Below are 27,858 nucleotides of genomic sequence, written 5' to 3' on the forward strand. Positions count from 1 at the left end.
GATTGTGATTCCAGTTTTTAAGGAAAAGTTTCAAGAAACTCAAAATGTGTCGAAAATAGGAGCTGTTAAAAAACCCGTTCTACAAACGAATTTTCCTATAATCGATACACAATGAAATTCCCGAAAGGGCTGACAGACGGATTTGGTTGAGATGGAATGCCTTAAAGACACAGGGTCGCTAAAATCACATGCAAAATCCCAAAGAAAACCGGGCATGTGAGTAGTTTTCGAAAGGACTGCAGGACGGTCTAATGAGAGGTCACAACTTACTGGCATCAAATGCGGGCGTGACAGCCGGTATGACTTAGCCGAAACTGGATTGGAAACGTTTTATATAATATTTTATCTATCTTTAAGCTTTCTAGTTCGTTTTTTATAGTCTCGCAACGATGTTGCTAACGAGAGTATTATAGTTTTGTTCACATATGGTTATATATACCAAAGTGATCAGGGCGACGAGTAGAGTCGAAATCCGGATGTCTGTCTGTCCGTCCGTCTGTCCGTCCGTCCGTGCAAGCTGTAACTTGAGTAAAATTGAGATATCATGATGAAACTTGGTACACGCATTCTGGGCTCCATAAGAAGGTTAAAGCCTCGAAGATGGGCGCAAAATCGGCCCACTGCCACGCCCACAAAATGGCGGAAACCGAAACCATATAAAGTGTCATAACTAAGCCATAAATAAAGATATTAAAGTGAAATTTGGCACAAAGGATCGCATTAGGGAGGGGCATATTTGGACGCAATTGTTTGGAAAAGTGGGCGCGTGGCCCAGCCCCTACTAAGTTTTGTACATATCTCGGAAACCACTATAGGCTATGTCAACTTAAAAGTCTACAGAGTCGTTTCCTTCAGGCATTTCCATATACAGTTCAAAAATGGAAGAAATCGATAATAACCACGCCCACCTCCCATACAAAGGTTATGTTCAAAATCACTAAAAGTGCGTTAACCGACTAACAAAAACGTCAGAAACACTAAATTTACGGAAGAAGTGGCAGAAGGAAGCTGCACCCAGGCTTTTTTTAAAATTGAAATGACGTGGCGCCGCCCACTTATGGACCAAGAACCATATCTCAGGAGTTACCAGACCGATTTCAATGAAATTCGGTATATAATATTTTCTTAACACCCTGATGACATGTACGAAATATGGGTGAAATCGGTTCACAACCACGCCTTCTTCCAATATAAAGCTATTTTGAATTCCATCTGATGCCTTCTGTATAATACGAGTATAAACATTAGAACCAATGATGATAGCGGAATAAAACTTTACAAAAATACGGTATTTGAAAAATATGTAAATGACGTATTATGAAATCTCGATTATCACTTTACCATGCGAGAGTATAAAATGTTCGGTGACACCCGAACTTAGCCCTTCCTTACTTGTTGTTTTTGAAAACATAAAATTGAAATCCTCTTCAAAACTATCAAAATCCAATAAGTTCGATATAAGAAATCGATCACAGTACAGATTTATGAACTATTTAGATACACTAAAAGCCTACAGCCGGTTTAGATAGAGGTATCTATATATCTATCTTAGAGCAGGTTGTACTTAAAAAGGGTTTTAGTAGTCTACGAAGAGGGACCTATGTAAGCAGAATAAGTTATGCTCAACTTGAGCTTAGTATTTCCTGAGTCATCTTACGAATAATCTGTTGTGGAAGCGATGTACACAATGAGTTTCGGTAGAGTTAATATAAATAATTATTGAAAATTATTTCTGTTCTTCCTAGTGAGTATTCAGGACAATTATACAGTTAGCGGCCCACACATTTTTTTTTCGTACAGACAACTGAGAAAGCGAACTTTTTCCAGTTCCCTCGTATACACACATTGTATTTGAGCATGTCTATTTAGCCATTGATATGAGAAACCCGTCAAAGCTTAAGCACTGCAACGAGTGCAACTCAATTGTCTCTCCATTGGGAGACATTGAAGATACTCAGATTGCAGGCAACCACTTATTGAATTCTTTTACAGCAAACACTCCATACTACGGCTATTGTAATAGTTTGACGTTTTTTGTTGTAAATACTTGTAGGTATTTGAGTATGCGGCCCGAGCCTTCTTCCGGGCGCCACACTCACACTCACTCTCACTCAAGCATATACAAGTGGAACTAGCGGGACGGTAGTTCTAACCGGCAGCACTATATTGTCTAGTTTTCGACCTACTTAAAGTTGCCCGTCCGTCAGCGGCGTTCAGTCTTCAGTGTCTAGCGGCGAGCGAGCGAATACACGCTCAGCACAAGTGGGTAATGGACATGGGACAATATGCGGAGCAGTAGTTGGCAATGAGTGCGACATGAAGTGTAGTCTCTTGAAAATTGAATCGAATCAAGGAATTGTTTTGTGTAAAGAATCACATTATTATGGGCAATTGAAACTGCAACTTGATATGTAAGCACACACCCATACACACACAAACTGTGAGTGGTTGGGAAAATTGCTAACCGAGCAGCTTTACTCACCGCTCCACTTCTCTGCTCTTGTTGGCTTTCGGTTAAGTAATACGAAAACTTTTCAGTTGACTTTTCTACTTAAGATAGCAATTTTTCGGACGAATTTGAAATTTCAAGTATGCGAGCAGCACTTGACTGTGAGCCAAGGCGAAGGAAAAGTGCTTTGGTTAGTGTATTTTTCTTAGTTATGCAGCGAGTACATTAAAGAAATGCTCTTGAATGGTCGATCAGCAGCTGCCGCAAAATTTGTGGAAAATTTTAAAAGTCACTCTACAAAAGAAAAGAATTTTATGAGAATTTTCGCAGAAAATGTTGAAATAATATAATTTTAACTGACACATAGATATGTAAGGCGATCCTGCCACCCCGTATGAGAGAATTGGTGGCACGAGTTTTCAACGAACAGCAGTACATCCCTCTTCAACATAGTTCAGACTATAGAACTGCTAGGATCCGTGAAAATCTATCAATAACGCTTTGTAGGTGACTCTCATAATCAAATGATTTTAGCCGGCCAAGGACATTGAGCTCCCTCCAAATTTCATCTCGGGTAGGTGCAATGTATGCAATGGACCTACTGAGGCCTTAAGGCTCATAGGGATTGGACCACACGTTACGTGCCCCCCTGCTGCCAACGCAAAACTACGACACTACGGCTATGCAAATTCCACATAGCTACTCTTTACGGTCCCAAGGAGCTCAACTACGCAGCAAGGCGCCAAGTCTGATTAGTACCCTTCAACTTGCATTCCGGATCAATCCCCGTGCACTCCACAATTCCCGGTTTCTTGCTTAGTCAGTTATATCATTTTGAGTAAAGCAATTTAATTAATCTGTAAAAAGGAATTTCGCAAGGTTATAACGCCTGTATTTTGAGATACGCATGAAATAATTTTTATTGACTACTTTGAAAAAGGAATTACCATCAACATCGACACGAAATCGCTGAAAAAACGGCCGCATTTGAGGAAAAAGAAAGTTTAGTTTCGCCAAGACAATGCACAAGTCAGTGAAAACGATGGTAAAAATCCATGAATTAAGCTTCGACTTACTTCTACATCCACCGCCTTCTCTAGATCTGGCCTCCAGCGACCATTACCTACCCTCAGATCTCAAAAGAATGCTCGCTGGGAGGAAATTTTCATCGAATGCAGAAGTGATCGCCGAAACTGAGGCCTATTTTGAAGCGAAGAACAAATCGTGCTATAACTAGTAAGTTCGGGTGCAATCGAACATTTTATACTCTTGCAACTTGTAAGAATCAAAGCCACGGAAATACTTTAAGGTGTAAAACCAATCATATAGAGTAAAGTCAGCTGAATGTTCGAAAATCCTGACATTAGTTATATAGGGGCTAGACTGACTTTTCGCTCAAATTTATCTATTTTAGGCACAAAGGTAGACTGTTATGAGTAAAAGACGCTGTCTTATTTTCATTGGGGTAACTCGCATACATATTTTCCGATATATGCGGTACAAAGTCACCCGGAAGTTCGAAAATCTTTATAATAAATATATGGGGGCTAAGGGATGTAGTGGCCCGATTCCAACTATTTTTGACATTCACACATACGATTATAAGAGAAGGACTATCTCTTAATTTTAGTTATATGTTTACAAGGTGATTTCCAAAGTAAACAGGACTTTTTGAATCTAGCGCCACCAGGGGGCGACTGGTGCGTTAGAATCTGCTATCTTTATCGATTTTCCAGTGAGAATTTCATGACATTTCATCAATTAGAAGTGAAGTCATTGCGTTTTAAGTGTCAGTATGTTTGTGTTGTCGGTGCGAAAATGAGCTTCGAACAAAGAGAAAATTTTGTTTTAAAATTGGTGAAACTTTTACCGAAACGTTTCAATTGATGAAACAAGTTTATGGCGATGATTGTCTATACCGTAGCAGAGTGCATTAATGCTTTCAACGTTTTCGAACTGGTCGTGAGGACATAAATGACGATCAACATGTGGGCCAATCAAAATCCGTGATCACGGGAAATTCCATCGAAACTGTACGTGCATTCATCAAAAATCAGCCGAAATCATTATTAAAATTCATGGAAATGGAATTGAAAAAACCGGAAAAACATCGAGTTATCGCATTTTGACCGAACATTTGGGCTTACGAAAGGTATGTGCACGGTTTGTTCCGCACAAATTGACTGACTAGCCAAAAATTGCTCAGAATCCAACATTCGAAGGACGATTATTTGACCAAAAATCACATTTCAACCATTAACCACTCCCCGTATTCACCTTATATGGCACCGTGCGACTTCTTCCTTTTCGGAAAAATGCATTTGCCCATGAAAGGAAAGCGTTATGCGTAGAGGTCATTCAAAAGCCTTGCACCGGCCAAATAGCTAAAACACTCGTTCGACATGCTTTTGGACCGTAAAAAAGCTGTATTGAAGCAGAGGGAGACTATTTTGAATAAAATAAATTGATTTTGCCGAAAAAAACATTTGTTCTGTTTTTTTAAGTCCTGTTTACTTTGGAACGCACCTTGTATATCACACATTGACCGACACATTCGATCAAAAGTCAAGCATGGGTACAGCGGTCCAAATATTCGGTACCTAGAAGCTTGAAGAGTTATTATTGGATTTGAACAATTTTTGTTCATAAGGTGGCATACAGTAAAGGCATTATTCGTGTAAAGTTTAATCCCGTTATATCAATTTCTTCTTGATTTGTGTACTGGAAACCGAACTAATATAATGGAATCTAAAATTGTGCTTTATGAAAAGTAGGCGTGGTTGTTGTCCGATTTCGTTCATTTTCACAATATGACATACGAATGTGAGAAGAATGACACCTACTAAATTTTGTCAAAATCGGTGGGTCGGTTCCCGAAATATGAGATTTCACCAAAAAGTGGACGTTGAAACGCCCATCGTTCAATTTTCACACCGGCTCCAATAAAGCTTTCTCACACCATCTCGGAGGTAAATTTTAATGTTTCTGGCTTATTTAGTTCTTGATTTATTGCGCTTAACAGTACCGTTACATGGGGAGTGAGCGGGGTTATCTTCCGATTTGATCCATTTTAATACTGTCGGTAGGAGTTCTTATAATATAATTTAGCAAATTTGGTTGTTGTATCTTAAGCGGTTTATAAGTTGTGTACATTAAACTTGTTAGAGGGCGTGGCCACCCCCACATTAACAAAACAATTTTCACACGGGTGTCCTACTGCAATCCGCTGTATCAAATTACAGCTTCATATCTTAATTGAGTGCTTTGTTATGGCACTTTATATGGCGATTTGTGGGCGTGGCAGTACTCCGATTAAGCCCATCTATCAACTTGAATTTTTTGAAATTTTTTGTACTAAGGAACCCGCGTACCAAGTTTCATCGAGATATCGTTTTTACTTAAGTTACAGCTTTCACGGACGAACGGACGGACGGACAGACAGACAGTCACCCGGATTTCAACTTCTCTCGTCACCCTGATCCTTTATATATGTATATGTAACCTTATATCTACCTCGTTTAGTTTTAGGTGAAATGTACAACCGTTAGGTAAACAAAACTATAATACTCTGTAGCAACTGGTTGCAAAAGTATAAAAACGGTCAATTTTAGAGCTACGAAAAACAGAAGGAACCAAAGCTGAAAAGAGTAGCGAATTATATCTCGTATTATTTTCAATTGTAATTTAGCTTTGTTATTGTATTCACATGTAAATTTAAAAAAATGTATATATCCAACGCAGAAACCCTGTAAATGAAAACATATAACGTCCAGTGCTCAAGCATCATCGAACCTCATTAAAAATGAAGAAGCATAAATGGCTGAATGTTATGCAAACCATTTCCGCACACACACAAACCTACACACACACGCATACAACCAACGGAAGTGAACGAGCGCAGCAGTATGCTTGGGCAGGGCAATGGTGGAGAGAAAACAAGAAAGAAAAAAAATATTCAATAACCAAACATTTCCTTCGGTGGGCATGCATCCGCCAACGATTGAATATATGTACATATGTATGTGTGTGTTTATGTGGCACGAGAAATTCTTATATGTACTGCAGGTGGACGTACCTGGAGCACAACTAGGCGGACAAACGTTTTCATTTCCGTCGCCAGCGTCAAACCAACGGCATCAACACCCTCCTTCCTCCCTTGTCCAGCGATAGCAACATTAACGGCATCTGCATTAGCGGCATCATCGACATGCCCCGCCCATCAGTATTGCCGATACTCGGCATCATCATTAAAAGTAAGTGTGTGTAAAGAGCGTACAATGTTACCGTTAGGTATAAGTATGTGTGTGCCATACAATTGCACGAAAGGAAGTGAAATTGCATTATGCTGCAATTGCATTAATGGCGAATTGTACTCGGAAAATTACTTTATAATGCAAGAGAAATAACTGCAAAAGCAGCTGAGATGCCGCATGACATCACCATTATACACTATTATACATACAAACAAGCATATGCGCTTGTATATGAATAACGGGCAATTTGTCGACACTTGAGTTGCACACAAAGGGAGAGCAAGGCAATAATTTGCTCTGAAAATAGAAATAAGTGACACGACAAAAGCGTGGACTTGGTAATCACAAGCCACTTTCATAACGGCACATTCAGATTAAAAAGTTGAACTGTATGTTTCCTTGTATTGCAATGCAAGTAATATGAGAAAAGTGTTAGAATCGATTCTTATACAACAAGAGAGTCAAGAGTTAAGGAGTCAAAATTCTTATACAAAAAGTCCATACTGATATAGTATTATATCAAAAATCTGTACGTTTGCCCTGCAAATGTCATTAATTTCAACAGGAATTATTATAAAATTTTTGCAGTTTCTCACCAAGGCAGAGTGTTATACAAGGCTCACCCGCAGATGGCGCTGGCATTGAATTATGTACTTTCACTGAAACCGGGGGTTAGGTTTCGTGGAAATTCGAAAGATTTATTGACAACAATTTTTCTGGAAAACAAATATATATAGTTGTATAGTTATTAACTTACTTTTTTTGTCGTGATCTGAAATGTGAAAAGATCTAGAGTTTTCGCCTACAGACCCTTTTAACATAACCTCTAAATTTATGTGAATAATTCACATAACCAAGCTGAGGTTGTGTGAATTTTTTGTTTCTTATTTTATATTTCGTTTCTGATGGGTTTCATGCCGCTATGTTTCCTATGTTTTCAAAAAATAACCGTGGTCTATTTCGAAAAATTGATTCGTGAGCATTTTGAGTGCCGCGAATTTTGGAAATTCGAAAATATAATATCTTTATATATAAAAATCGCATGTCACGTTGTTTGTGCGCGATGGACGCCTAAACTACTGAACCGATTTTAAATTTGATGGCACACCGTGTACAATTTGATCCCACTTGAGAGACAGGATAGCTTACATCTCAATTTGTAAGCACAATATTATATTATTGCAAATTATTTGTCTATTATTTGACAGTCGGAATTATTTGTTAGCTCCAAAAGATTCTAACAGATGGCGATAATTATTGATTGGATTGAGTTAGTATTCAACAGACAGATTCAATCGAATACCACCGAAAAAATGTAACCTCAACAACGCGCGCAGCAGAGAGGCGCGACAACAAGCGTGTTGAAAAAGCATTAAACTGCCAGATAATTTATGCACCATTCTTGAGGAAAAAAATTAATTGATTCAGAGTATTTTTTCGAATATACAGTGTAACTGGCTCAGTGAGCGGGCTATTTTGGCAGCCAAAAATGTTGATGTTGACGAAATTAAATTCCAAACAGTTGTTTCCAGACGATCTGATGTCTTTTAAATCAATCGGTACAGTTCTTAATGAAAATGAAAGTGTAGGTTTTCCAATTAAATTGTTAAATTCACTAGATATACCCGAAATGCCACCACATAATCTTCAATCTTTTCTCCTGCGTAATTTGAATTCACCTCGACTAAGCAATGATGCGAGTTTGGCTATCAAAAAGAACACCGGAAATATTCTTGAAGCAACCATATCATCTGGAAAGTTTAAAGGTGAAGTGGACCTGTTGCCACGTATTCCAATGATACCGTCGGATTCTATGATACCCCTCAGGAGGCTACAATTTCCAGTTCGCTTAGCTTTTGCAACGACGATAAATAAATCTCAAGGCCAAACAATGTCCATTTGGGGTTTAGATTTTGAAAATCCATGTTGTTCTCATGGGCAACTAATGTTGCATGTTATTACGGCAAATACGGATTAACCAAAAATATTGTGCACCAATTATTGCTAAAATAAATTTAGATTAAAAGTGTTGATAATTCAAAATATTGAATATTATTCTTAAAGATGTAAAACTATTTGTTAGAAATTTAAATAAAAAAAAAATATTTTTAAATTAATTCTTTTGTATTAACTCTTACCTAATTAAATAGTATGAAAATATTTCAAGAACCTTAAAAATTTGATTGAGTTTATTTAAGAGGGGAGCCTGCTTTAGAGGCTTCAAAAAATCGAACCCCCCTTAACTCTCAAGAGCTTTCAAATTTTCATTTGAAATGTGAAGTCTAAAATAAAGCTCCAATTATCACTCTTTTAAAGTGTAGAAATTCGCAGAAACATTTTCCGCGAACAATTCTGCCTTTGAAGCATTCAGCAAAACGAGCAAATAAAAGGCAGTTCGAGCCACATTCAAATAACGTTTTCCGTTCAAAAATAGAACTTCAGTCAACATTCATCTTGAGCCCATATTTCCGTTTCAGCGTATATCCGGCGTCTTTTTTGTGTGTCTTTTTTATATCCGTTTCTTCTGCAGCGCTCTTGTGTTGCATGCGGCATCAATTTAATTTTGCACAGACATAGAAAAACTTTCAATGTGTGAATGTATTAATGAATGTGACACACGCACACACACACCCACATGCAACCCGCAGGAGCACATACATATAGGTAAAGCGGGGCCCAACGTCACGTGTCGCTGCTGCAGAGGAAAAATTGTGGAAAATTACGCGAAATATGGAAAATTTGTATGTGTATAACGGTAGTTATGGCAGCGTGCAGATGTCAACTGATCTCAAGTGAATTTGGAGGCCTTGGAAGCTGTTCGGGATATTGTCGGATGGTCAATTCGCGTGTAGTGTTTGCAGAACAAAAACAATACATAGAGCTACAAGAAGCGAGGAGTAGAAACTACAACAAATACAAATAATAATAATAACAACTGCAAGCAGCAGCAACAACAACAAAAAGAATAACTACAAATAACAACAACAAAGTCTACTGAAGAAGAAGGAACAAGAATTGTATATAACAACAACAACAAAAATTATAACAAAAAGTCAACTAAAGCAGCAATAACAACAAACAAGCGAAAGTTATAGAAACAGAACAACAACAGCAACTCCAATTAACAACAACAACAATTGCAAATAGCAACAACAACAACAGTGACAACAAAAAGTCAACTAAAGCTGCAATAACAACAACAGATGAAAGTTATAGAAACAGCAACAACAGCAACTCCAATTAACAACAAGAATTGCAAATAGCAAAAACAACAACAAAGTCCACTTCTGTAGCAACAACAACACTAACAATTGCAAGTGATGGAAACAAATACAACAACAACTACTGCAACAAATACTGCAACTGCAACTTTACTGTAACTGACTGACTGATAAATTGAGAATTTCAAGATTTTCGAAAGTCAGATTTTTTTCGAATTTTTTTTGCAGATTTTTGTTAGCTATTTTCGCTTATTCACTAGATACTTTACGAACAAGCAAACTTTCAACATTTAACTTATTCAAAAGTATTTCATTACTTGACTTTGCCATTTCAGTTTATGAAGAGTGAAACGGGAAGGAGGAGCGCGCAGCAAGCGATGCCGGGCAATCGGAACGGAGCCATTTCCAAAGAAGTTCGAGAGACAAATGCGTTGAGTGAAAATGCGATTTATTTTCAGTTTGTTCGATTTTTTTTTTTTCCTTTTTTTTTGCTTTTGTCGCCTTTTTTGCATTATTGTATTTTTAATCTGGCAAAAAGTACATTCCAAGATTAAACGCATTTTAATGGCAGATTGATAAAGTTGTAAATCAAATGCAATCGCAAGCTTGTTTCTCTCTCTCTCCGAACTTAAATAGTCGCCTAAAAGTATGTCACTTGCAAATTGCAATAAACTTAAGTACAAAATGAGGAAAGCTTGAGCTCAAAGCGCACACACTTACTTACATACATACACATACCATACGCAAGGACGCACGTATGTATGTGTGCGTGCAGAGCAGAAATTAGCTTCAGGATGCTGGCACAAAAGCAAAGAATTTCAATTTGAATTTATTGCCAAAGCGAATGAAAAAGATATCTTTCCGCCATAGAAGAAATGTCTTAAATGTGTAGATTGAGCGCCCGAGGCTTTTTAACTTTTCAAATCAATTTTCAGTGGTATGAGCACAAACTAAGTTCTTACTAATCAATTAAAACGCGGAGCTGTGCTGAAAAAACAGAGAAGCAGATAGAATCACTTTCAAAAAAATTTAAACAAAAATGAGCAAAAACGTTAACATCGGCCAGTTTTATATGCAACTACATACTATATGGGCCTATCTGAGCAATCACAATCTTTGCCAACTTTCGTGAAGATATCTCGTCAAATAAAATAGTTTTTCATACGTGGACTTGAGTTTAATCGGCTAGTTTGTATGACAGCTATATGCTAAAACTGTTCGATCTGAACAATTTCTTTGGGGATTGTAGCGATGTCCTAAGTAAATATGGATGCCAAACTTCGAGAAGCTACCTTGTCAAACAAAAAGTTTCCATACAAGAACTTGAGTTGTGTGCTAAAATGGTCCGTTGTCGGCGTGTGCAAAATTTCTGAAACCACTTTAGTTAAGAACGCTTGAAAAGGCTTGCTTAGAGGTCTCATTACCTATCTGATATATTGCCAAATTCCATAGCATGTTGTGACCTACAGTACCCCGCCAACCCATTAGAAACAGGGACAATTATTCCTATTGTTTTGCGTTCAGAGCCAAATAAATCAAAAATTATTACGATATGTGAATGCAAATTTTGTGTATAATATTTGTTTCAAATATCATATTTTCATAAAATTGAGAAAAACTTAATTTTTTTTTAGTATTTCGTTGACAAATCTGTGTTTTTATTAACAGCCTTCACTATTTGAGGCATACTATTTAAACATATATTATCATTATAATGATTATTTTTAAATCTGGATCATTTAGGCGCACATCTTTTATGTTATCTTTGAGTGGGGCTATTGCGGAATTTCTTTGGGAATATACTTCCGATTTAAGGAACGTTCGACGTTTTCGGTGGTGTTTAGGTCGGGTGAATTGCCCGCCTAAGGTAATATATTGATATCTAAGTTGTGAAGGACATCTGTCGTTCATCAGGAGGTGTGGCAAGGCACCTCGGCGTGCGTATAAGTGTACTGTGCTGCTGAAGGATTCAATGTTGCCAATTATGGTACAAAACCATCTTGAAGTACATTGGAGTACTGCTCACTAGTCATCGTTCCCTCAACAAAATAAATTGGTCCAGGAACATTCACCAATATGTAGCTCTAAACCATTACATTGGGGGGATATTTTACCGTTTTTTGAATGCAGTTCTCCACATGACGTTCACACGGTCTACATCGCACAAATTGAATGGTTTCTGTCACTGCTTTTAGCCGGCATTCGTTAATCTTTGTTAAGGAGAAAATCATGTTAAATAGCAGGGTAACTTTGAATGAGGGACTTTCGGGGGACGTTCATAACTTTTTATATTTACCTTGTTTCAATCCACCTTTGTGTAGTTCTGATGGAGTTTGACCCTTGCTACTCGTGGATTTTTCATTTGCTTGGTCAATTTTGATTTTTTTGCTGTGTTTTTTTTCTGAAAATATGCGTTCAACTGTTCTTTGCGATATTTTTACATGGGCATCACTCAGCTTATTTTAAAATTCTCTAGCTGATTTGCTGCGCGATTACAGAGTGAAGCTCATTACTTTACGTCGAATGCGCCCAGAGATTTTCCCATTTTGGGCAGCATTTTGCCACATACTTGTGCGACCAACGGTGCAATATTTGAATGTGTGCACAATTTTAGCTACTCGAGCAACAGTATCTGCACTTGCTCCAATTTTTCTTTATTATTTTTCTGTAGGATGTACTTTTATCTTTTAAAAGTGCAGCAAAGCACTTTGGGTTTCTTTGAAATGGCCGATTTTTTATCTATTTCCTAAAAAGTATATCTCTCATTGTTTGTATTATAAAGCTTCAGAAAACTTAAAAAAATAAAAACCTAACAAATAAAACTCTGGAATCTATGAAATAATAGTTAAACACGTATGAAAAAATTCGATTTCTTCCATTACGCCATACAATTTACTGCTGAAGAGCCAGAAATCACAAATACTAATTCCAAGTGAAGTAAGCATTTCAATATGATTTCGTATTTAAGTTCCGCTAATTGTAACGGTATATTTATTTTATATTTGACACTGAATAATATGTAATACACAGCCTTACTTAGGTAGTGGAAAAATTCAAATTATTCGCCTATCAAGCTTCCCCAGTACGTTATTCGTAAATTTTTATATTAATTGATCATGTTTCTAATGAGTTGGCGGGGTTCTGTAATCATACATGTACATTAAACGTACCTGCATGATTTTCAAACAAATATAAGACTATATTAACTTTGAAATTCCACCAAGTCTTATCAAAAAATTAGCGGCAAATTGAGACTACAACGTGTTTTATTATTGTTGGAACAATTTCAGTGATACAATTAAGATGAGCAGCCGATTTTCGACGAGTGCTTTATAAAATTTTCACGAAGAAATATTAAACAAACAAGGAAGGAATAATTTCAGGTGTAACCAAACATTGTATACCCTCGCCATGTCAAGTTGTTCCGAGTAATAGTTTCGGAGATACAACCCTAAGAACTTGTGCGCTCGAGGCTAGCTAGGCTAAGTGAGACGTCTTTAAACGCGTTTTTCTCGAAACTGTGTTTTTGAAGGCGGTTGGCAAGATTTCTCGAGAACTACTCAACCAATCTTCATGAAACTTTGCACAGATCTTTGAGATACACTTCTTAAAGAATGATTTTTTTCGATTACAACTATTTGAAAAAAAAAATTTCACTGAAATCAGAAAAAAAAGTTTGCCAAAAATCCAATTTTCAATTTTTTTTTTCTTCGTCCAAGTTCTAAGTTAAGGTTTTAAATAAAACACATATTTTTTCTGGTCACCGAAACGGCAGCGCAATGGCCGAGTTTAAAATATTTTTTCCAAAAAATTCAAAATGTCTTTGTTAATAGTGTTTGTATGTAGCAATAAAAAATTCTAATAAAATATTTTATTTTCTAAATGAGAAATTTTTTATTTAAGAAGGCTGTTTTTTACCCGAGGAAACCCATGTAAACTCTTAAACTAAAAGTTGGAAGTACATGTTTCAATCATTATTTTCAATCACAGGCAAGAAGATATACTGTTATTAGAAAGAGTTATTTTCTGAATTTCATTTAGCTTCCATATTGAACGATAGAAGTAAACCGGAAAACTTGTATTATTAGGAATTGGAGGTTAAGAATTTTATTGACCCGATTTTACCCATATTTGTCAAAAATTTTCCCCCGAATTTCAATACCGGAGCTCACACATTAACCGATAGTTTCGGTAAAAACCCCAGCAAATGCACTGAAGTGCAGACATTTGGTGTCGGGGTCCTTGAAAAGTTATAGTGAGGTTTAGATAACTTTTTTGAGCTTGGAAAATAGGCGTGGTTTTCAAGGAATTTTGCACAATGTCGCAGTGTATAATAGAAATGTTTGGGTAACTTTACAAACCAAATTTGATTGAAATCACTGAAGTAGTTCCTGATATATAGGATTTCAACTAATGGTGGACGGTGTCGCTTAACGGAACTTATTGGACGTGGCAATCGACCGATTTCGCTCATCTGCAATATGAACCCTCCGCACAGACGGGCGAACGGACAGACAGTCACTCGGAATTTAACTCGCCTCGTCATCCTAATATTGTATATGGTACAATTAGGTGAACAAAACAATTCCCACGACAGCCGGTTCTACGTTATCGGAATTTTGCCGGATTTTATCCGACCAAGGGATATTTTTTTTCGGAAATCAATCTGGGACCGGAGCAATTTTCTGCTGTGTCTGCGCTAAACAGCTCCATACAAACTCCACCTTGGTTAGTTGTAATACATGCAGTGGATGGAGGCATCTTAAGATCTGCTCAGGACTTAAGACACGCCGGGAATACATAGACCACTAGTTACGTGGCCTCATGCTGCCAACGCACAACTACGACCAAGTTCGCGCACTGCGCTGCTACGCCACCCGTGTGGCCCACAAAGTTCCACAATGGTCCATTCTGATCAGTTACATGTTGCCCTACAGGATACCACCAGAACATAGGTACGTTACTTCGTGGTGAAAACCGTTAGGTACTAGGCGACTTTAAAGCGCATAATCTTTGGCATTCCTGCCTATGAAATGATCGTAGGGGGATGGAGCTGACGGAACAGATAGACGAATCGACATTCTTGACAATGAATGACAAAGCGCCCACAAGAATTATGGGCATCCATAATAATAATAATAATAAATATAATCCCCTAGTGACCTTTGCTAACTCTCATATCAGACCATCTGCCCATAATTATCTCGATCGAGAAACCTTCCGACCTTGTTTCTGTGGACAACCGTACTTTCGTTAACGAAGCTGTTTAATTAGGGCGACACCTTACGCCATGTCGACCCCTGTTATATTCGAATAAGGGCGGAAAAAATGGATAGAGCGCCTAAAGTCTTGCAACTTCTCCACCGGAAGAAGTAAGAGTTGGACTATCGTCAACGCTTTGTCTAACTCGAAGAGACATGATGACCGAGTTGAAATTCAATTAAATGGCCATGTCTTTTCGGACCGAAGAATTGCGCGAGCTATTTTAGCCGTAAATGCCGGCTACACCTTACTACACCCTTTGGTAGACAAAAGCAAACGATGTGTTACCTGACGACTGCGCATGACTTACTTTCACCGATGAGAAGGTTCGAAATGTCATCAATGAAACAAAATCTTTTAAATCCATTGGCCATGATGGAGTAAACATGCTGGTACTAAAGCACCTAGGCTCAAATACCCGATATGTGGAAAATCGGAAGTGGTCCCATTACTGAAACCTCTTGCGGAGTCCTATCGTCCGATAATTCTCCTCTCCCCAGTAGTGAAAACACTTGAGGTCCTGAGTCTAGCAAACCACCGTTGGATTGGTCAAAAGCCTTTGACACAGTCAGCCACACAACGCTACTTCAGGACATCGAAAAATCTACGTTGTTTGTTGGAAAATGTTACTCTATACAACAAATGTTCCGATTCACAGCAGCCATTATAGACACTCTCATCTCCATCGTAGATTGAAAAATAAATAGTACTTAAACATTAAACTTTACGAAAACTCTGTTAGAACACAAAATATGAAAAATTTATGCGAAAAATATTATAAATTGCATAACTAATCATCTTTGATCATTGATTTGTGTAATCTTTCACACAATGAACACAAATGAAACACCTCAAGGGTGTAGCATAATATAAATTTTGGCGAAATTTCGCAATTTAAACAATCACGTGTTAGTATTTTGCGCACAACTTCTTAAACCGACATAAAACACGTCATAAAAGTGTGTAAGATTGAATATGTAAGTATAAATGTGTGTGTGTGTTCACTTACCTCCACCTTCTGCAGCACTTTATCCAGTCCAGTGATTGTTAAATCTTGTTCTTGCAACTCGGTCGCCTGCAGCGCTTCCGGTGTAACACGCACACCGGGTACAAATTTCAATGACATAACATCCGATAAACCGTTCGGCAGCTGGGCCTGCAAAGCGAGCGAACAACAAACATTAAAACAAATATAGTATGCAACGTAAATAAAATACAATAAAATAAAAGCAACGTACCTCCAAATCGAAGTGGACATCATTAGTCTTCACAATGCTGAGTACTTCATTGAAATTCGACGACAGTTCAATCTGACACGCATAGCGTCCGGTGGCTGCCTCGAATATGGGCGTTACCGCATAATGCTCGAGTAGCTTGCGCCCCAAGGCCTGTTTGGATGCGAGGCGGCACGTAAATAGTTTAACCGTAGACATGCGTTCAAGGGCACTCGAACATTTCGAAATATTTCTGGCGAGCTAACGAGGTGACGAGGCGGCAGCGAAGCAAAGGACGCAAGGGAAAAGAGAATTGTAAGTAATTTTTTGGAAGAAATATACAGAAATTATAAATGCGTCTTTGTATATGTGTGTATAGCAAACAAATGCGAATTTAAACTACAAATAAATGTAACAGTCACAGTTACTTTCTTTGCTTTGCAAAAAGTAGCATAAATGCGCTTATTTCGAGCCAATGCCTCAAGTGGCTGGCAACTTTCACAAATGCTTTTGCAAACACACATAAGCCCGTACTAACGTTACTTTAAACATATAGAGCGATATATTATATACATATGTATGTATATACAGTTGCGGTGGAAATAATGGTAAAGTCACACCTTCAAAAAACAAAATAAACCTTCATCTTCGAAAAATAAGAAATTGAGGTTATAAGAAGTCTAGTAAAGGAAAGTCATTATTTTTTCAACTGATCGGCTTTAGTAGCCTGTATCTCGTGTAGTATTCGGGCGATCGAGTTACGCTATATGGTGATAAAAATATAATATTTTTCTAAAAAAAAACTTTTTAGACAGTTTTCGGAGAATTTCGGTTTCGTCGGTTCCGTTCCGGTAATTTGGTTGTTAAAGATAAATCAAACTCTGGAAAGCCAATTATTGAAAATATCGATAATATAATGGAAATCGTCCAGTCCGACTATCACATGAGTACTGTTTCAATTGCTCTGGTGGTAGCCATTGCACAAAAGACCGTTTGGGACCAATTGAAAATAAGAAGCTCGAAGTATGGTTGTCACACGAGTTAAAGCAGAAAACCTCATAGAACGAATTTCCACCTGCAAATCGGTCCATTTTTATTTGGCAATCGCGGTAAGACAGCACAAATGGTGACCACGCCACGATTGACTTTTTTTCTGTGTTTGGTGGAATTGAATTTCTGAAAGGAGCAAGCGCCTAGCAGCCGAAATCTTTGTACAATAGGTGATGTATTGTGTTTCATTAATACAGGGCCAGATCAGACTCATGGGTAGTGAATCGCTAGAAGCTCCGGCAGCTTAATTGGGAAATTCATATGCATCCACCATCAAGTCCGTTCACCCATTCCTGTTATTTGCGATTGATTTTTCAAGTGAAAAACGCTGCCAGTTTTTGCCAATAAAGACGAGGGTTTCTATTTCCTTAACTACGCCACACCAATATTTTGAAACGCAGACGAGGAAGCTCCAGACAGGTCGGAACATTGCACCCCGGACTACGCCAAGTTGCCTCCCATCGAACACTTGGCTGGTGAGACCCGTATGCTCCCAATTAAAAAGCATAATGAAGTCCTCTCCAACCAGTTCCTGCTGGGGTGCTTTCGCAGAAATGATCCCTGCAATCACCTGCTTGGAGTGGAATCGCCTCCTAGGAGCATCAAGAGGTCATTCCTCAACTACGTCGACGACATCAAACAACACGCCTACCAGACTATCTAATATATGTTCTACATGCAATGAGTCTCCGCATGACACTGGCCACCTCTTTGCATGCCCCACTAACCCCACTCATCTGACACCCCTCTCCGTCAAAACAGCACGTTTCTTGGACCTACCGTTGGATGACGTCGAAAACAACTTAGTTAATCCTTACCCTAACGGGGATTAGGTACCCGTTACAACAACAAGGTTTCTATGAGAGTGCTATTATAAAAATACTATACCTTCAAACTGGCAAGAAGTTATCGAACAAAGGGGTGCATACCTTAGCCTTAAAATTTTCTGGAAATTTTCTTAAACGGGTTATTCTAACTATGCTAAATCAAACCCCTTAATTTAAAGTAAAAATAAGGACTTTATTCTTGTACACATATGACTACTATATTCAAATCTTCTTTGAGCGGAAGGTCGAGCGATTGACCAATCATCAACATGACTTCAACTTTATTGACTCCAGACCACTATTTAGTATCTTTGTTTATGTGTTTCCGATTATTACCTTGCAACAGATAGTTACTAAAAAAAACTGCACCTGTGAAGGGTATATTAGCTTCGGTGCAGACGAAGTTAACGTTTTTTCTTGTTTTCTTTAAAAACAGCAAGTTCTGCTCGCCTCAATACCGTTTTCCGAACTACCTCCGCGAGGACACAGCGCCCAATTATTGCGCATTCCTTCATTGATCTCAAAATACCTAACGGTTTCTGCCTCCCTTCTCTCTCAGTTCACGGAATATGATCAGATCAGGCTAGCCGATCACAAAAACCTTAATCAACTAGTATAATAGTGAATAATTTTTCCCCCAGTCCAACTCACTATCGTGTCTAAGGGTTCAGGTTTGTCATAAAACTTTAAACGCGTTTTTCTTTAATCTGTATTCTAAGCCTTTTGTGAGGAATCTCAACTGGCCGTATTAATTATTCGTAAATAATACTACACATATGTACTATCGAAGTCTTTTATCAATTTTCAGTTCATCACTATTTTATATGTATTTTAAAGTAGCGCTTCTATTATTTTGACGACAGCTGTGTATGTGGTATATGAGGTTTTCTACTCACCAAGTTGGTAAACTTATCCACTTGCAAATGATTGCGCACAACCAAATGTCCTCGATACGTTGAACCGCTAAATATATCGAATGATTTCAATAATTGAATCTGTAAAGTAAGCGCAAACAAACGAAAAAGTTAGTGAACAACTTTGCAAGTGGCGCGTAACCAGACATATACATATGTACATATGCAGGCACATTTATAAGCAAATATAAAATTCCATGAAAGCAAACACTTTAACCAAGCATTTCTTGAGAGGCGCGCGCCGGCGGGTGCTGAGTGACACCGTCAACCCGCAGCTCAAATGGAAATTTGCAAAGAGAATATTCTCCAGTTTTTCGAATTTTTTTACAGATTTGAATTTTTTTTCGTTTTCTGATAATTTCCAGACTAGTGAATATCTTTCAAGTTTGGCGAGAGCAACTTACCACATCCGCATCACGAACTTCGACATCGTATTTTATGGCACTGCCGCTGGCCTTATCGCCGTTGGAAACGACGATTTTCTCGCCCAATTTCAGACGATTGCCCAACACACGTGCCACTCCTGTAAAGAGTATGGAAGGGAAAGAATACAGTTCAATTTGTTTATCGGTATTTGGTGTTTTCTACTATTACTACTATAGTCTTATAGCTGTAATCATAAGATATGCAAATACTGGTGATTCCTGGAAAGTTTCTTATATTTTCATTAAAGATTTAAATGACTGCTGTGCTCTTTATTGCCTTCGGTTTTCATGGTACCACATCCAATTACAGTCAGAGTCAAATCGTTCGGCTTTTTAAACTGAAAAAGTGAGATCCTTCTCAGGATCAATCTTTTAACCTAACCTAAACTAACCTAGCCATAGTCAAATCAGTCATATCAATTGCTTCTATGTTGACGTAACAACTTATGACAACACATTCAAAACGAAATTGTGAAAATAAAGGAAAGTTGGTGTGAAATCTCATCAAAATTTAAATCGAGATTCTTTCCATTTTTCCCTTTATATAACCCTAACCTTAAAAAGGAGCGTGTATACATTATGACAAAAAAGCACCCCGAAATTGTAATATAACTCCCCGGGTAAATGATATTTCAAAAAAAAGTATTGTGCTAAGTTAGTAGGACTGTTCTTAATTACTATGCCAAGTATGAGTGCGATCTGTTTAGTTAGTTTATTTAGAGTAACTGCTTAAGTCGGTACCTCAGTAGTGCTTTGCGATTTTTACAATAAATAAAAATATCGAACAAAGAATTTGTCTCAAATTTTGTATTTCCAAACAAATTTCGTAAGCGGAATCGTTGCAAATGTTGGAAAAGGCTTACCGTGATTCAGTTTTACCAAAAACGCAAGCCGTCATGAGATCGTTAAAGATATACCTCATTCTGGACGACCTTCGACCTCTTTAACTGATGAAAACATTAAAAAAGTGAAGAATATGGTGTTTGAAAATCGTCAGGAAAGTGTTAGAGAGATGGCAAAGGAGCTCGACTCATCCCCATAAAGCTGAGTTTTTTTTTTTCAAAAAGATTACCATAAACCGGTCTTTTTGAACATTCGTAATCGTGCGAATTCCGCTCCCACATCAAGGAGAGCATTAGAACTCTCGAAAGGACATGTGTTTATGAAATTGACATGCAAACAAATCATCAATCATTGGAATGGAGGGAAGAAAATGAGCCGAAACCAAAAAACAAAACACGCAAAAGATGCTCAAAAATCAAAATGAAGTTCATGGTTTTTTCGATATTCGAGGTTTGCTGCATCATTAGTTTGTTCCGGAGTGTCAGACGGTCAATAAGGAGTTGTATTTGGCGGTATTGAAGCGTTTGCTTGAAAACATCCGTCGAAAACGGCCGGAATTGTGGAAGCAGAATTCATGAATTTTACACGATGATAATGCAGCATCGCATCGACCCACGGATGTGACCGAATTTAAAACTATGCACCAGATTGGGCTTCCTGTGATTTTTTCTTCTTCTGCAATCTGAAATATGGCGCTACGTGGAACCCGTTTTCAGTCGATCGAAGAGATAAAACAAAATTCGCTGAAGGAGAAGAAGAAAGAATTTCGCGTGTTGATAAAATATTGCTTTTTGAATGGAAAAAATAGAATTGAAGGAACAACTTGGCATGATGAGGACCCTCCCCCAGAAAAACCAACCATCAAGGATTGGTATGATAAGTTACGACGTGGTGAAATGAGCACCGAAGATGGTGAACGCAGTGGGCACTCCGAAGAGGTTGTTGCCGACGAAAACATCAAAAAAGTCCACAACATAATATTGGATGACCATAAAGGGAAGTTGTTTGAGATAAGTTCTAAAGACATCAACTGAACGTGTACATCATATCATTCACGAATATTTATGTGTGAGAAGGCTCTGTGTAAAGCGGATGGCCCGGGAGCTCACTCTTGACCAAAAACAACGACGAGTTGACGATTCGAAACACTGTTCGGAGATGTTCAAACGTTATAAACCCGAGTTTTTGTGTCGATGGATGAAACATGGCTCCATCATTTCACTCCGAAGTCATCCGAGTGCTCAACCCGCTCCAAAGAGTGGAAAAAACGCAACAGTCCGCTGGCAAAGTTATGGCATCTGAATTTTGGAATTTTTATTGACTTTTCTGGGCTTCCAATTGTTTCCACCACCGTACTCTCCAGACTTGCGACTACCATATTGCCTGTACTCAGATCTCAAAAGAATGCTCGCTAGAAGACATTTTCGTCGAATGTAGAGTTGATCACCGAAACTAAGGTCTATTTTGAAGCAAAGGAGAAATCGTACTTAAAAATGGTATAAAAAGTTGTAGGGTCGCTATAAGCAGTGTATTATTTCGAACTTTGCCAAAAAATGTGTTTTACTATGATAGGCCCAGGACTTTTCAATTGACCTGTTAAGGTTTGTACGTTTGAACACCAAGTGAATGAGTTTACACCTTAATTGCTTCAGCTAATTGACCGGTTTGAACATGGTATAAGTTTTAACTCATTCTTGCGACAATATAAAAAAAATAAAATTTTTAGAAAACATATGTTGAAACCAATGAGATCCTGAAGGTATTTGAAGAACATTCCCCACGGCTCACTTGGTTTATTCACAACTTTACAGTGACAATAAGAAATATGCAGACAAGTGTTAAAAAAGTAGCCATATGTTGAGACAGGATAATGTAATCGCTACAACAAAATAAGACCGTTAAGCAATAAGTTAAATAAATATGTATACGTACATATATTTTATAAGCGAGCAGAGAAAAGCCAATAATGTCGATTGTTTCCTCCCAAAAACAAGTCATGTGACTACAGTTCTATATAAAATGATAATAACCAGCAGCCTTATGTAATAGTGTTTATTCATAGCATCAATAAGTTCCTCTATTGAAGGAGAGTTACCGAAATTCAGTCTTAGTCTCTCTTAAATATTTCATAACTAATTTTAAGGACATTTGTATGTGTGTGTATGTGTCTCAGTCAGCCTGGAGTGTGAAAATCTAATTGAGTAAATTTCTCCACAAAATTAGTCGCTTTTACCTTGAAGCAAACTATGGCTTCGCAATTACAGCAACAATGCCTTTAATTCTCATACATAAAAATATACCATATATGTGCATATAGCATTTGCGTTTATGAATGCCGGTAAGGAAGCTTCGTGCACGAGGCGCAAGGACATTGCTTTCACTTGACTGCTTGTCGCCTGTGTTGTTCTTTTGTATATTTATTGCAATTTATTGTGTTCACTTAGTTGTTGTTGTTAAAGCAGGAATGTGGCAAGAAAAACAGCAATGCGCTAATTTCATTAGCAAAATCCTAAATCTGCGACACCAACACAAATGCAAGTTAAAGTTGTGCAACAACTGCCGCACAGCGCGCCACCATCGGCCTAAAGTTGAGACAATAAAGTTGGCTAAAGTATCACCTACATACACATTCGCACATACACATACACAAAGTGGAATCAGTATAAATGCGCAAGGATTTTGCTGGGATTTTTGCGGCAGCGCTCTGCGATAGCGAGCACGTAGATTGTGAACGAAAATGGCCAACAAGCCATGGCAATGAGATAAACTAATGCTGCTGGTCAAGTATAAATATTTCATTGAATTAAATTTGCTCCAATAACTTTCTCTAAACAGAACGAGAAGTGCACAACACACATATGTATATACATATAAAAAGCCACACACGTGTACATAAAATGGCAGGAATATACATTTATTAGCAACGAAGCTCATAGAAATTATTCCAAGAATTTAATGTGGTCCAAGGCCTAGGTGGCAACACCGCTCGATTTAGGACACACATCGGAAACAAATCATGGTACTTTATAGTGGTAAAAATGTTATCATTGGATTCGATAACAGGTCAATTGGAAAGTAGCCGGCCTATGATAGTAAAATACATTTTTTCGTCAAAATTCGTTTTTTTATTCAACATAGCGCCCTTCAAGGGTGATACCCTGGTTATAGCGACCGTCCAACTTTTCAATACCATTTTGGTAGTGCGATTTGTCCTTTGCTTTAAAATAGGCTTCAGTTTCGGCGATCACTTCTTCATTCGAAGAAAATGTCTTCCCAGCGAGCATTCTTTTGAGATATGAGTTCAGGAAATAGTCGTTGAGGTCCACATCTGAAATATACACTGTATACAATTCATGATTTTTGACAACGTTTTGACTAACTTGTGACACGGTGCATTGCCTTGGTGAAATAACACTTTCTTTCTTCAAATGAGGATTTTTTCGACGATTTCGTCCTTCAAAGCGGCGCGAAAAACTCACGAAGAATCAATGCAGTATGTGACCGTGCATTACCGTGGTGCAAAAACCAAAAGTTGTCGGCCCATAATTCAGGCTTCTTTTTGCGAAGAGCTTGGCGCAAACGACGCATAAGACTCAAATAACATTCCTTGTTGACAGTTAGGTCAGCCGTAAGTAATTCGGCACACCTCTATAATCGAAGAGAACTGTCATCATAACCTAGAATTTTGCTTTGAGGTGCTTTTTCGGCTTCGGTTGATCTTTGCCACAATATTCGGCCGACTGATCGTCTGTTTCAGGGTCGTAAGCGTAGATCCAAGACTCATCGCCAATATAATATGCTTCCTAAAATCGTGGTTTAGTGATTTTCGCACAAATCGTGCTTTCACTTTTCTTAGGCCCAAATGATCTTTCAAAATGGTTTTCATTGATCCTTTCTATATTGAAACGATGCCAGTAAGATCTCTGACTGTTAATCGTCGATTATCATGCACAAACTCCTTTATTTTATGGACATGTTGATCATCAGTTGATGTTGATGGCCGTCCTGGACGTAGTTCGTCGTCAACGCGTTCTCGACCCTCTTTGAATAATTTGTTCCAATAAGGCCTTTTCCAACATTCTGAATGTTTCGGCACATTTGATTTAATGGAACTTCTTTGTTGAATACTAAACACAAATTTGGCAAATATATATGTCACTGACAATTTAAATTGAAAAGTCTTACTATTTTTTGCCACAGTATAAAAAGTCGAAAATATTATCTTTTATTTACCACTAATAATAACAAAACCCGAAAATTAGTATCTATCGACTTCACATCGGCTCGCGGGAAAGGAGGTTTAACACAGTAAAAAAGAACTATTTTCTTCCACAGAACTGTACTCGTATAAGTACAGGGTGCGTTCGATGTGCGAAGCACGGTTGCAAATTTGTCAAAGCAGCACATTCTGCGCGAGTTTTTGGCAAAACTTGCAACAGCATCATGTTCTACCGTCACTTTTTAAGCGCAATTTATGCAAAATATTGGCAACACTAAATTTTTGTCTGCGCATCAGCAGAGTATCAGCAAGTATGCAACAGAGTAGCTCCAACGCACCCACATTTACATTAGTGTAAACATTCAAATGGAGCAAAATGCCAAAGGAAACGGGTTTCCATTCGAAAAATTGCCAAATTTGCACTCAGAACGCCGAAGGCAAACAAATCGACTACACAAAATTCCTGCCCTGAATAAACGAAAAACACAGAAATCGAAAAGATATTAAAGAAATGAACTAAATGCAGAAACGTTGTTTGTTTGTTTGTCTTACTTGAAGACTACTTGCCACAGTGGAGCGAGTTTGGGTGTTGTGGGGGGGAAAAGTTCAACTACGTTTGGCACAAGCCTCAAGAAAGATATTTATGCAATCGAAACAGAAAGTGCGCAATCAAATGCTTATATGAGCATACAATAGCAACAACAACAACAATAATAATGCAGTATCACATTTCAAAGCCATTAAAATGAGTGCATATTTCAATTATCGATGAAAAATGACACAATTGGGTCAGACAGGCTTCGGGCGGGCAGTGGGACGACGAGGCGTTTAAGTGGACTTTCGAGTACGCGAACTGTGAGAGCTTCTATTATGAAATTCGCTGCAGACTTTTGCATGAAAAAACAAAAGATTAGTGAGCGCGCATTTAAAGCGCCAGCAAGGACCTAAGTATTATAGCCGCCCATGACACATGCCAGCCAAGTCGTTGGCCAACAATAACTTGGAATTGTTCTATTTGTCATTTTTCCCCGATAGTGCTGCGTGTAGCTAAAATTCTTTCTGCCACAAATAATTTCTTGGTTTTTTATTTTCACGTTTTTCGTTATTAAATTCGCTCTTGCTTGGCGTTCTTTTAGTTGCCAGCACTTCAAGTGATCAATTGTGTTCAAGTGCCACAAAAATGTTGATTGCAGAAGTCAAGGTCGCGATTTTTTGGCAATTTAGTGGTTTTTAGTGGATAGCGAAATATTCAGACGCTTTGAAATCTTTTATTATATTCTATTTTTACTTCGTTTGCGTTTTTAGTGGTGCAATTCAGCTCATTCTTTAAAATGATTTTTAGGATTATGTGGTAGGTTCTTCACGCATCTCCAGGGACAATGTTAAAGATGTAAAAATAACAGTGAGAAAGAGCAAATAGTAAAGGGGTGAGTACTAAGAAAACACTCATGCAAAATATTCATGGTCTTCAAATTTAGTAAAACCTGAAGTGTGTAAAAGACACAGGTGGCAATTATTTCTAACTCAAAATGAATGCCAAGTCCATCCAAAAATTTAAGGGGTTAGGGCAATGTCTGGTTTTAAAAACTATCAGTATTTTGCATGATAGATGATTGGGTCCTAACACATTATTCAGTTAGTCGAATTGAGAAAAATGTTTCCCTGTTAAAGAGTCTGTCAGCCGAAGGGCATAAAACTACAATGTTCTTTTCTCGAAACTGCTTTTTTTAAATGGAGCGTTGATGGTATTCGGAAACCATCGCACACATCAATTTGATCTACATTGTGACAAAAAATACCCGGAAATTGTAAATAAAACTCAAAATATTTAATTATTCATCAATATTTATTTTGTCGCCTTCAAAGTAATCCCCAACAGATGTAATACACGACTTTTCATAAGCACTTTTTAGGATGACCTTCAGCTCCTTTAGCGATTTTTTTAAATATTTTCTAACATGGAACGGGTTCCATGGAGCGGCAATTTCAGTTTGCGGAACAAGAAAGAACCATATGGAGCAAAATCTGGTGAATAAGATGGTTGAATGATGGTTGTCATGCATTTTTCGGTTTTAAATTCAATCAATACATTGGCTCGATACCGTATTATCATAGTGTAAAATCCATAAATTGTTCTTCCACAATTCCGGCCGTTTTCGATGATTGTTTTCACGCAAATGCCTCAATACGGCCAAATAGAACTCCTTATTGATCGGCTGTCTCTCCGGAACCAATTCGTGATGCACCAAACTACGAATATCGAAAAAAACTATGAGCATCACCTTGATTTTTGAGCGGCTTTGGCGTGGTTAGGTTCGTTTTTTTCCCCTCCATTCCGATGATTGCTGACTTTTTTGCATGTCAAACTCATAAACTCATGTCTCATTTATAATGCTCTCCACGAATGTGGGATAGAAATTCGCACGATCAAGCACGTCCAAAAAGACATATGTACGATACACCTTTTGAAAAAAAATTCAGCTTTATCGGCACATTCGAACGGACTCATGAGAGATGTCGAGCACTCTTGCCAACTCTCAACACTTGCTTGACGATTTTCAAACACCATATTCTTCACTTTTTTAATATTTTCATCAGTTGAAAAGGTCGAATGAAGGTCGTCCAGAACGAGGCATGTCTTCAACGATCCCTCGGCTGTCTTTGAAGGCTTTGTACCAATAGTAAGCTTGTGCTTTTGACTCACCTTAATCCTTTTCCAGCATTCGCAACGCTTCCACACACGAAGTTTCCTTAGAAATACAAAACTTCTTCGTTCGATATTTTAATTTATTATAAAAATCGCAACGCACCACCGAGGTGTACCGACTTAAGTAACTGCTGTAAGCAATTTGATTAGCAGATCGCACTCATATTCGGCATAGTAATTAAGGGCAGTTCTACCAACTGAGCAAAATTCATTTCTATTAAATATCATCTACGCGGGGAGTTTAAAATACAATTTTCGGAACCTTTTTTGTCAGAATGTATAGCTTCTATTCTACGGGGTTTCCTTGCGCACGGCGCATCCTGGGTAATGCTAAACGGACTACGGCCTGCGCGGCTTTTTGACTCCTACTGACTTTTTACCCTTTGCTCGGCACGGACCTTAATTAGAATTTTTATGGTAAATACATTGGTTGATCCCTGGGCTGGTACTGGAAGTAGTCTGTCACCTGAGTAC

General features: G+C 38.0%; 1 protein-coding gene across 1 annotated transcript in view; it reads right to left on the bottom strand.

The window, feature by feature from the left end:
* The window catches only part of LOC120771522 (nuclear pore membrane glycoprotein 210), a 122,770-nt gene that overhangs the window by 72,360 nt on the left and 22,552 nt on the right, over nt 1-27,858 (bottom strand). Inside the window, exons 17-20 of the mRNA XM_040099580.1 lie at nt 19,595-19,713; nt 19,173-19,271; nt 16,424-16,660; nt 16,195-16,341 (exon numbers count right to left, since the gene is read on the bottom strand). Coding sequence (XP_039955514.1) covers nt 16,195-16,341; nt 16,424-16,660; nt 19,173-19,271; nt 19,595-19,713 — 602 coding nt within the window. The remainder of the gene's footprint in view (nt 1-16,194; nt 16,342-16,423; nt 16,661-19,172; nt 19,272-19,594; nt 19,714-27,858) is intronic.

The sequence above is a fragment of the Bactrocera tryoni genome, chromosome 3, assembly GCF_016617805.1.
Source record: "Bactrocera tryoni isolate S06 chromosome 3, CSIRO_BtryS06_freeze2, whole genome shotgun sequence".
Classification (NCBI taxonomy): Eukaryota; Metazoa; Arthropoda; class Insecta; order Diptera; family Tephritidae; genus Bactrocera; species Bactrocera tryoni.